This window comes from Gavia stellata, chromosome 5 (assembly GCF_030936135.1).
Source record: "Gavia stellata isolate bGavSte3 chromosome 5, bGavSte3.hap2, whole genome shotgun sequence".
Classification (NCBI taxonomy): domain Eukaryota; kingdom Metazoa; phylum Chordata; class Aves; order Gaviiformes; family Gaviidae; genus Gavia; species Gavia stellata.
The window spans coordinates 55,831,725-55,844,174 of NC_082598.1; the positions used below are offsets into that span (position 1 = coordinate 55,831,725).

At 36.1% G+C, this 12,450-nt stretch overlaps 1 protein-coding gene across 1 annotated transcript in view; it reads left to right on the plus strand.

Annotated features, from left to right (window-relative positions):
- BANK1 (B cell scaffold protein with ankyrin repeats 1) overlaps positions 1-12,450 on the plus strand; it is a 146,309-nt gene that overhangs the window by 34,801 nt on the left and 99,058 nt on the right. The window contains exons 4-6 of the mRNA XM_059818214.1: positions 2,733-2,881; positions 4,062-4,200; positions 6,233-6,375. Coding sequence (XP_059674197.1) covers positions 2,733-2,881; positions 4,062-4,200; positions 6,233-6,375 — 431 coding nt within the window. The remainder of the gene's footprint in view (positions 1-2,732; positions 2,882-4,061; positions 4,201-6,232; positions 6,376-12,450) is intronic.

Consider the following 12,450-nt stretch of genomic DNA (forward strand, 5'->3'; position numbering starts at 1 on the left):
CAGGTAGACCTGCTGTTCAGTGAAAGAGGTCTTGCTTGATGGTTTTTAGCTAATAAATTGCTAACCACTTTCACAGTCAGCAGGGAAATCCTTCATTCTCTTCAATGTAAGAGACATGTTTCTTAATAATTTGTCTAAACTCTAGGGCTGTGCAATCCCAGTACTGACTTGGCTGAAGTTCTGATATTGTAGTTATATGTCACTAGGCATAATAAAAATATAAAAATGCAATTAATGAGGGAGGAAAATGTTATCCTAATTTAAACCAACTTGTTAGCACTAGCATTGACCTTCTCAGTAGATGAATTACTGTGGACATTAAAAGGTGGAAGTAACAACTGTCATCTTTGATGAGTGCAGACTGTAGAAATAAAGCTGTCATGAACTTCACATAGATTAGAATGAATTCACATGATCCTTGAAGAATGATCACTGACAGAAAGCTGACATCTTGAATCCAGTGCCTACCAGATTTGTTATTCAGTCCTTTCATTTTGTCAATCTGCTAATGACATGTTTCTTGTCCTTGCAAGACTCCTGAAATTTTTTCTGCCACTTTAGGCAAAGAAGCAGCATGCACCTCATATGAGTTGTCTTCTGAAGTAAATTCTATGTGCGTACATGTAAGATTTATGAAGGACTTAAAATATGAACACATAATATTCCCAACGTACGTGCTGTGGGCATACAGTATCCTAACTGTTTTCCTCAGCAAGAATTGAGACCTTCCTTTTTCTGAAGGGCAGTGCTAAATAAGGTATAGTCTTCACAGTGATAATCAGAGAAATTAATGTACTTACTTTTTGAGCTGGATTAGTGAAACTGCATTGAACTGTGGGTGGATTCTCACTCCGTATCAAAATAGCCTTTTTCAGTGTAGCCTATTTGACTTCCAAAATAAATTAAAGCAAATGGAATTAAAACTACTTCAACTCAGTAAGGTATGTCTACACATAGGTTCAGTGTAATTTTACCAATCTACACTGAATTCACAGCTTAAATTCAGAATTAGTTTGCCTTAAAGGCATGGGAAGCAGGAGTAGGCTGGGGTGGTTTTACTGGCTGGTGTTGAACACTGAACCTGCCCACCTTAGATGTTTAAAGAACCTTTAGCTTCCTCAATGAAACATGGACAAATGATAATTCTTTTTTTTTTTTCTTTTTTTTCCTTTTCTTTTTCTGAGAATCTCTCTAATGATCAAAGCACATCTCTGGAAAAAAAAAAAATCTACATCAGACATAGCATAGCCAAGTTCCTGTACTACATTCTCTGGCATAACTTCACTTAGGAAGCACATTTATTATAGAAGTAGTTTATTAAATCTATGCCTTCTTAAGCAAGGCAAGGTTGGTAAGGAAAGGGAATTTTCTATATCAGACAAACTGGTACATAGTGGGGAAATAAAGGCAAGAAAGAAGTGAGAAAACTAATTGTAAATTACCAATACTGATGCTGAATGGAAAGAGTTCTGTGCCACTTAGGAGCACTGTGTAGTTTGTGTACCTCAGTCGCTTGGCCACATCTGGAAAAAACTCAAAATGTCTGTGGTACTTGTTTGAGCAAAGCTGAATTGCTACTGTTCTGTATTCCGCCCATCGCTAATTTGTATTAATACTCTACATCCACTTAAGAGGAAAAGATGTGCCTGAAAAGTTATTTGTGTCCTTGAATGTAATTGACTGTGAGTGTTCCATAATTTACAGTAATACAAGATACTGTTGATGTCTCTCAGGATATTTTCTCACCAGCCAGTCAAGATTTTTTTAACTCTGAGCTGCTTGGAATGTTATCATTAATCTAACTAGGTGACTGCACTATGCTGGGTAATCCTGCATGATGAAGAGCTGCTGCAGTCCTTTGAGATGGGTGGCAAGAGCATTTTGTACAGGGTAATAGAGTGTCTGGAAAGGACTAGTAATGATACAGCTGAGAAGTAGCAGGTGTGAAGAATAGCTTTTCTAAAACACAGGCTTAGTCAGAGCTCTGCAGATGCAGTTGTCAGTTCTTTTATATTTCCTCATTAAAATTCTGTGATTTGGTGAAGGATTCACTATGGCTTTTGGGTCTTTACCGGTACAGTAAAACAGAAAAGAAACTGGTTGCAAGCTATCTGTGTGACTGGCGTAGCATTCCCAAACCCAGAATATCCTACACAAAAAATGTATGCCTTCAATCCATTGTTTTGTCCATGAAGGAAGGCAAATACTATGGAGTCTGTGTCAAGGAAATACGTGTCTATTGTCATAGTTACCTGGTCACAGGTATCACTGCTCTTACATAAATCCTTCCTGTAGACAGGTGGGCTGATGTAAACACGTAGCATGTCCTTGTTTACACATAGGGAAAGCAAGAGTGGTAAAAATGCCACTTTATCCCAGTGGATGAGAGTTTGTTCATCTGAGACTACAAAACTGTCTGATCTCTGTGACTTTGTTGGTCACGACGACTTTGGTCTAAAGGCTATGTCCCTTTTGACTTTACTAAGACGAAGTGTATGAGCAGAGCCTGTTCGTATAAATAAAGACTACAGGATCAGAACTTCAGAAGCAAATTCTTTGTCCAAGGGGAAAACCTCACCATGTTTACATGAAAAGGAATTTTGCCAGGCTTTCATGCAGTGCTCTTAATGTGACTCCAAATGCCATGTGAGTAATAGGTTGGAAACCACATCATTGCCATGTTTTGTTGATCTGGGATTATTAACAATGTCCTCATTCCACATTTATTTCAGATCACCAGGCTAGCTCTGATGTCAACTTGTCAGATGTTAGGGGAGCATCAGGAAAAACGGACCTCAGTTTTAAAACGGAGGTACTTTCTGAAGCATTAGATATTAACAAGCAGTCGATATTGGTGCTTCCAGGAAGAATATCATGTGAGGTAAGGTTTTTGGATGCTAAAATCTTTGGGGTAACAGTCAATGTTCTTCTCCTCTTCCTGCTGCAATCTCATTCATACTATAACAGTTTTGAAAACAAATAGTAGATAAGGGGCCAAAATGAGAGTGCATCGAGACTGCCATGGGATTTATTTTGCCTTTGTGTCACATCCACTCTGCAGCCAAAAGATGTGCAAATAAAATAGTTTTCAGAAAGCCTCTGAGGGTTTTTATCTCTGTTAGAATTATTTGGCAGCTTGGGTAGAGATATTACTGTCATGTGGACCTTGTAGTTTAGAAGGGAACATGTAGTCAGGCACTTCTTGAGAGATATGGAGTGTCTCTGGGCAAGAATCCATGATGGGTATATGGGTACATGCATATGTGCCCATACCACGAGTTATACAACAAGTCCTTGTGTGAGCATATACCTTGTCTGATTTTAAATTAAATCAGGAATATTTATATATACATATCTGCATGCATATCTGATGGACACAGATGTTCATATATATTTGTTTTTAATCAGAGCTGCTGTGAGAAAATATGTGGAAATGTAAACAGATGAAGTACAATATCCAGCACTGCATTCCTTTATATAAGTGAGTGGCCACGGTCAGATATGGAGGTTGCGGTGTGCATGGAATGTCATGTATTTTGCTTGCTATCTGTCTTTCAAAGATGACTTACGCACATTATTTCATTGTTGAGATCAGTACAGTTCTAAGGGAGTAACATTCCCTCTGGTTCAGGAGGCTCAGTAGAGGAGTATTGTCTCACATTAACTGCTGCTTCTGTCTTACTTTACTTTCAGTTCACTGTAAGAGTTTAAGTGAGTCTAAAGTATTTTAGGTTCTTCTTATTAGGCTGAATGTCATTCTTATAGACTGTAAAGTAGAATGGTCTTAGAAAGTGTAACAATTCACCTACATATGCATTTAAAATACTGTTTTAAAATATTTAGGTAAGCTGAATTTAAAATACTACACTAATTGTGTCATTTGTGTCAGTAAAATACTAAAGGATAATAACACTGAGATGGCATAATGTTTTAGTATTATGATTTTTTTGTATGAAGCTGTTGGTAAAGGAACTTTCCTTCCAACTTATGTTTTCATTTGCATTTTACACTTCTAATATAATTTTCTGAAGGACTAATGGGAACATATTTTAATTTTATAGAACCCTGGTGAAATATTCATTTTGTTGAAAGATGAAATAGATGATGAAACTTTAGAAATTGAATTCATAGCAGATAATCAACAAATTAGGACACAGCCAGCCTCTTGGAATAAGAAGGTCAAGTACATGAAAGCGTTAGGTAAGAAAAATACTCTTTAAGTAAACAGAAAATGTTGGACTCCCTTCACTTTTTCTGATAAGTAGTTTCACTTCCCACTATTTTGTAGGTGTTTCCTGTACATGGGTTTTGCACACAGAACATCTATTAATAATGCAGAGAAGCAAGGCCTCGTGATTTATGGGAAACTAGGTTCTATTAGATTGTTTTTGTGTGGTTAAATGGCAGGTGGCGGTCTTAAAATGTCATTGATTAGTCACAGATTAACATTCTTCAAAATCACTGGCATTAAATGCAAAGCTAATATTCTTTTCTTATTACTCTATTACTAAAATGTTTCGTTTTCTATTTAATGCAGTATATTTGGTTATACTCCTCTCTGTAATTCTTACTGATACAGGAAATAATTTCTTTCCGTTGTTCATGTCCATGCCATTTCTCTGTATCACTCAGCTCTGCTGGTTTCTAATGAGTTTTTTCAACTGCTCCATCCATAACTAGTTGCCAACAGTTTCAACTAATTAACAACAATTTCTCATAGAAGATTTGTGCAGATTTAAGGGCCACACCTATCTCCACTCACTTGATGTGAGTTAAGAATTAAAAAAAATTTCACCTAGGTATTCAGAGTGTAGCTTGCTACTGCACTGCATGCTGTGAATTCCCAAAGGAACTTACATAATCTTTTATTCTAAAACCATTGCAATACAACATTAGATAGTAAGAAATATATATATATATATATATATATATAGGCTACAATTTTCAACAGTGGCTTCTTGGAGTTATGTTTGGGTAATTCTATGGCCTGATTTCCATCCTGAACACTGTCCTGAGACGATGGCCACATATGGCCTGAGAGTTCTTTATCATTGTGATGGTACAGAGAGTTTGTTTTTGGAGACCTGATTGGGAAGTACATGACCAACGGGAAACTTTCATCTGTAACTGGATTTCAGGGAAGGAAGGCTGAAATCCTCATTCACAAATCTTAAAAGATTCTTCCAGAATTATTCCGTGAGAACATTGTTGATCACAGGAAGGTTTCTATAGTGGATGAAGAAATAAAATATGAACAGTAAATGAAATCTTATGAAAAATTTGGCAGAGAGCTGCAGCCCAAGTTTAACTTTGTTTCTTATATAATTTGTATTTAATGCTTCTCTTTGTAGGCTTTTTTCTGTTCCAAAATCTGGGCAAGTTTGAGATTTGGGAGTACCCTTTTTTAATAAGGGTCCAGCTGATCTGATGTTACAAGAATTTAAAAAAAAGGCATTTGGGCAGTTTCCATTTAAGTGACTTAAGGTGATGTTCTATTCATGTAGTTTCTTTGGCTCTATTACTCTTCATTTTCAGCGTTGCCCATTTTTATCGCTCTTTTGTGAGCAGAGTTAGAATTCTAAGAAAACCGTGCTAGTGCTGGTATGGTACAGCAGGATGCCTGTCACAATGAATACTAATGAATTATAAAATGTGCTCATAAAGAGGGCTCATGCTGCATACACAGAGCAAGTCATACTTAAGGAACAGACTGTACAAATGCCTCTTTCCTTTGCTTTTACTAGGTAAACAACTGGAATGGAAGTAATTATACTGCAATTTCTGCAGCCTAGTTGAAATCCAATTTTGAGAACCTTGCCTGCAATTAAGAAAAATATTTCAAAAGATGAATAGCAGTTCCACTATTTGTAATAAATGAACTTTTCCTTAATTTGTAGGCATAAAGGAGCTGATTATAGGTCATCACTCTATCAAAGGGAAGTTGGAAATTTGAAGCATACTGTTTTCATCTCCTTTATAACATGAAGCAATACAATGGCTTTGTTTTATACAGATTTACAGATATGTATTTTCTTTTGTCAGCTTTTTAATGTTAGACTGAAAGACCTGGATAAAAAACTGACTACACTGACTCATCTGTGAAATGCAAATCCAGTTCATCAACTCTATGCATTTTCTGTGATATTTTCCTGTTCTTTTACTCACTCCCCAAGACCTCTGGTCTCAGACTGTAAAATATTTTCAGCTACTGTTCTGATTTGTGTTTTATAAGATTTTCCTGCTGGCCCTGTATATGTAAATGTCTACTGCGGGGGAGTCATTAAGACCACAGCACAGATCGAGTACTATACTGCACTAGAGGAGATTGAGCACATTTTTAAGAAAGTGGCTGACCCAATAGCTTTCACTTGTCAGGTAAGTTGACTTCTGCATTTTAATAAAACAAAATAGAATATAAGTGCCTATATGAGCTAAGAGATAATACACAATCTTTTGATTGCACAGGAATGAGTAATGGGTCAATAACAGGCTCAGGATTACAGAGGCCTGTCTTTGAGATCTCTAGTTGTAACCAAGTCAGGCAAGTGAAAACAGATTTTCTCTCTTTGTTTGTATTTGTTTAGAGAGTGATATAAACATCCTTTGTGGTGTATATGCCCAATGAACAACATCCTGCATTACAGAGGATGAAAATAATAACAAAGAGTAGCTATGTCCATCTCCATTTAAAGTACACATTTTAGTATGTGCTAAAACCAATAGAAGCAAGTAATCTTAAATCACATTGTATTTAGAGGAGTATTATTCATTCACCAGCAAATGGGATTTTTCTGGCATAGCTTGTATGGAAGACAGTAGGTTGGTATTCATATAGAGTCCGTTTACAGCTGCTGAATTATCATTCATGTGGTTTGCTGGTTGCCATGCAGATTCTTTGCATGTGTTTAGAAGAATTCAGGTTTTGAGCTGGGTTTCAAATCAGCACAGCAGGCTGCAGTGCTCTACAGCATGTCCTTTGCCAATGGCACATACAAAATAGTAAGAGAAGAAGGCATCTATTAAGAAAGGACGGAACCTCAGATATCATTTGTTGAATGGTGGGTAGCCCAAGCAGACTTGTCATGATGTCTATATTGTAATTGCAAAGCCAGAACAAAAATAATAGTCTGTGTTTCCAGTGCAGACAGTCTCATTTTCCTGTGACAAATCTACCTTATCTACCACCTAAGGCATTACACTCATAACGAGAGGATTAATAAAAAATGATGTATTGCATTATTAGTGTTCTATTAAGGATGGGGGTAGATTCCTTCCAAGTACAAGTTACTTCTGTTCTAAGAAAACAGGCTGTTGCACAAGAAAAATAGTGCAACTCTAAGTACAAGTGCAACTCTAAGTACAAGTGCGTTCTTAAAATTTTTATAATATCCATCATTCTGTAGCCAGTATTTTGAAGGACATCGAAGTAAGGTTCTAACAGGTTTCATTTAAAATTTTATGCATAAGAAGTGTGTCATGATGATTAAAAAAAATCGTAATTAACATGGTAACCTAGATACCTACAACACACCTGGTATTTCCACTGGAGAGTTATTTGTGTTACTCAGGAGTTTGACCCTTCATTTAATGAGCATGACTAATATTTAGTTAGACACATGCAATTCAATTATATTCAAATGCAAAAATAATTCTTTGCAGAGCAGTAGTACACACCAGGAAATACAGCTGTAGTGTTATTACTATCAGGTACGTTTAACAATTTCCTCACCTTTACTCATCTGGATAATAAGCAAGGGTTTAAATGAGGGGGACACTGTTTTGCGTGCTCTTAATTTTATTGGTTTTGCAGCTGAAAAATTAATGCTGAGAAAATGTTTATAATTGGGTAAGTTTTACAGTCCACACAATACCATGGCTGGTAATTCTTTTGTAAGTGTACATATGCATTGGAAGATCTGTCATCATATTTAACGGTACCTGCTGGGCGACGGAGTGAGGTACACTAGCTAGCTAGGTAGCTAAACTATTTCCACAAACTTTTAAAATACTTTAAGCTCTCATGTAAACGTGATTTAATGGCAATAAGATACATCATAAAGATGCAATTTACAGAACACGATATAACTTAATCTTTAAAAATATGTTCACACAAGGAAAAAAAAGCAGACTTGATATCAATTAGAATTCTCATGAAGTGGCAGGAGTAGTAGTAACTTTTATTTAACCAGGATAATTAAAACCTTTGAGACTATCAGCTTATTTGCAAAGGTATCCTGGGGCAACAGTGGTTTGTCTGTGCAAAGTAACAATGAAACACAAAGGAAAACAAAATTAAAATAAAATAGAAAAACTTACAGCAATTATTGATCAAAGCAATATCGCTCTGTGGTTCAAAGAAAAGTTCAAGATTTTCACAAATGCTTGCAAACTGGGAAGTGTCTCCTTATTAAAATTCTGTGCTGAAAGCCAGTTGCTACAGTAATGCATACCAAAGACACAATGCTTTGGTAAAATGCTTTCATTGTATTGTATATTGTGTTGTCAACACTTCCAGCTACTTTGAGATGCTATCGTCATTGAGATTATTGTTCCCTTCTCCACTTTGTCCCCCAATAAAGCCAAAAAAATGAACAAAACCCAACAAATAGGCTTACAGCTATCCATTCCTTTTACTGATGGTCAGGTCAGTTCATATATCTTAGTGGGAGACCAGCGACGTATGGTACTGCTATAGTTATGAATTCCTCTTTTTAGAGAGGAATTAAAGATTAACACTAGTGCCATATTTTAGTTCAAACATATTCTAAGATTTTTAGAAATGATGTTTTTGGATTAAATTCTTTGCCCCAACTGATAGATTGTAATTTTCTATGTTCCAAATTTGCCTGAATTTAAGAAGCATTTACCAACATTAGCAAAACATCTTAAACAACCAAATAAATATTTAATATGTAAGGAAATAAATAGAGTAAAAAATGAAATAAGTTTCCTTGCATAAGTTTAGAAAGAAAAAAATCTGAAATTTTAAAGTGAACTAGGAAGAGTTGGGATCATAATAACTGAATCATAATGCTGAATGAACTTGTATCAGAATATATGAGGGTGGGTGTTGGCTAAGGGCCATGTATTTTTTTTATTCCCTCACTTTCATTTAATTCTTCATTAAAGAAACTCTCCTAAGGAGTTTGTGTTCTTACAGTAACCTGGTGTACAGACTGATTTTAAGGGTCTTATAATTCATAACTAAACTTCTTCATAGTTCATTTTTTACTTTTCATCAACTTCTCATTTCAGCATTCTCCTGGATTTACATGCTGTATTGAATTTTCTCTCAGACTTTCTACCAAATGCAACAATTGATTCAATTATTTAGTGTTGGGGTTTCCTGATACAGATTTCTTCAGTTTTTTTAAAAAAAAAATGAAACTAAGGTCATATTCTTATTACTGAAATGGATACGTTCATGTTAGTTTGAGTGACCTAGAGAGATTCAAGAAGTCTTTATAACAAACTTTCGTTGAATAATACTCCTATGATTCTGAGAGACTTAGTATCTTAAAGGATGTTTTTATCATAGTCATCAAACAGGATTCCAGTTACAGTGTATATTGAAAAAGAAGAATGAAAATAAACTGCAGCCTTTTCTATCAAAACTTGTAAGAACTAGCTATATGACTTATGTGGTGATATTATGTATGCGCCTCTACCTGATCCCCAAAGGTACTTCCTTTGAAACTGTTTTTAATATTTCAGTCCTCTAAGCCACATCAGCAGCTGTTATTTTAAAATGTTTCTTTCTTTTCTTCTAAGTATGAAAGTTCTCCATATTCTATCACTGGCTAAAATTGTCAGAAATGCCTATTCTCTTTGGCAGACGTAATCTAGATATTGAAGTGCATATAAAGTAGCGTCTGATATGTAAGAACTACTGAAGAAGTTCATCTTTATGTAAATGTAATGTTGTTAGTACTGCTAAAGCCAGTGAGAAATATGTTAATTTACTGGCTGTGTATGCTGTGTTTCAGTGGCACACATTTTCAGGGCTTTGTTAGCCGTTATTAAAGAATGTAGATCATCTCGTTCACAGAAGTAGCAGAATATGTGCTTGGTCTTCTCCTTTTTCAAGGACATGTTTGGAAGCCCAGATGTGATGGTCAGCACTTGGGGCTTCTCTGTTGTTCACAGCTGTGTCCTGTTGCTCTGAAAAGGGGATGAGGGAATGGAGATAGTGCCTACACCTGGGGAGGTGGTGCTGAACAAGGACAAGCTGCTGGTGATGAGCTTTGAGGCACTTGCAGAAGGACCAGATTGAAGGATGGAGCAGAGAGCAGCTGGCTGTGCTTCAGAGAGCATGGGAAGAATTGCCTACAAACTCACTAGCTTAATTCTGAGCAGCTCCTGGAAAGAACAACTTGCCTGCGAGGACACAAGCAGAAAGTAGTGCTTTTACTTCTTTTCTGTCATGTTTTAAATCTTTATTCAGATAAAATGTGGGCTTTCTCAAACTCCTGACTGGCTCAGTCTTCCCTTGCAGTGTGCTGAACTTTAAATGCAGTTCTACTTCTTTTGGCTTTGGTGAAGCTTCAGCATGAACTTTAGGTGCGTGGTGTTGGTGGGATTTCTTGGGAAGATTTCACGGGCTTATAGAGACCTGTGTAGGGTACATCAAAATATATAAACGCAGCATACTTGGAGTCTGTGAGTGCTCTGGAGCAGGGATGGGCAGTAAAGTAGAAGTCTCTAAACTGAATTCCTTTTTGGGGGGAGGTGACCTTTTTGTTGATATGGAGCTGGATAGTGCAGAGTGGTCCTATTGCTGGTTCTGTTTCACTGTTATTTCTGCTATTATCTTCACAGAAGTATCGTAACAGGCCCTCCTGTATGAGAGATAAAAGATATTAGCATAGACTTTTTTTTTAAATAACTAAACTAGATTTTCCTACTGTGTCTTTGTTGTAGAGTAGCAGAACAAAGCTACTCATTATGGTTTAGTTAACAAGATAGTTTGTTAAATCATTGCTTGAGCCTTCAGATTTTAGATCTCTGGAGTAAGAGAAAAAATTTGAGGTGGAAAACTTGAAGCAAACTGCACTGATAACTCTGTATAAGAAGTGTATTGTGCCTGACTCAGAAATCATAGAAATGGATAGGCTGGTTATTGGAAAGCAGGCCTGTTAAAGCATGAGAAATTTAGCTCTAATTTAATCTGTTCCCTTTGAGCAATCAGACAGTCTAATTTCTATGTCAGCAGCTTGTAAAAATTGAGCTAGCCTGATGTGGTTAAGCCATGCAACTGTTTATGGCCTTGAAAATTTTGCTGCAAGTTCCTGAAGTTGTGTGCTCTTCTCATTTCAAGAACGTGCTCCATGTCAGATTGTGAAACATTGTTTTAGCCTATGTAAATGTGGTTGTCTGAGTGCAAAGTAAGAGCTATACAATGTCAAGGTACTCCTTCCACGGATTTCTGCCTGCTGCCTCAGCTCATATTAAAAAGCAGAGAAGCTTTGTAGGCTTGATTATCCTGAGTGCTTGCTGAAAAGAGACTGTGGGGTGTTTATTTGGGTTTGATATACAAGACAGTCTGAAATGGATTCTGTCTGAAATTGCTCCTTGGGCATTTCAGGACAGATTCTAAGAGGCAGGTGTGTTGTTTGTTTGTTCATTTTTGTTTGTTTGTTTTGTTTGTTTGTTCATTTTGTTTGGTTTTTCATTTTATTTTGAACAGAGAGGGCTAGATAGGTAGCAAAATATGTAAGGGGTGTCCCTGCCATTTTAAATGGAAATTAAAAATATTACTTCAGGTTTAGTTTGTCTAGAAGCCCACCTATATGTTTATTCTCTATATAGTGGAATTTCTGCTATACAGATTCTTCAGTGAATACCAGTGGTTTTGAGCCTCTTTCTTCATGGCATAATATCTGCATATACACTCATCTGAGGTAGTTCCTATGTTATTACTTATTTTTGTCCTACTCTAGATTGAACTCTATTCAGGTAGTACCAATGATGATACCATATCTAAGACCTACTTGGAATAAGAGAGACTAGTATGGTTTCCTAACTGAATTTTGATAGCATTCCCCTTAATAATTTTTAAATATATGGTGGTTATTCATATTCATAGGTTTGGGGGTTTTTTAATAGATATTTGGGGGGTTTTGCATGTCCTTTCTCAATTCACACTGTAAGTCTGGTACTCTGGAACAAGTCTTAAAGATTTTTTTCTAGATTGAGTCCTTTTTCTTTAATGCTTATTGCTTTGGTTATTGAGGACTAAATATTCATAATTATTGAATAACAAATGCAGAGAATATAATGTGACAGTACAGAAAGGGTGAATTATGGAAAGAAATAGGTCACATGTTACTAAATATAATGGGTTTTGTATCATAATCAATATTGGAAGAGCCACTATTAATTATGGGAAAAAATAAACAATCATATTTTATTATCGGTAGCTCCCTACCTGCACAAAGTTGTCTTCTAATT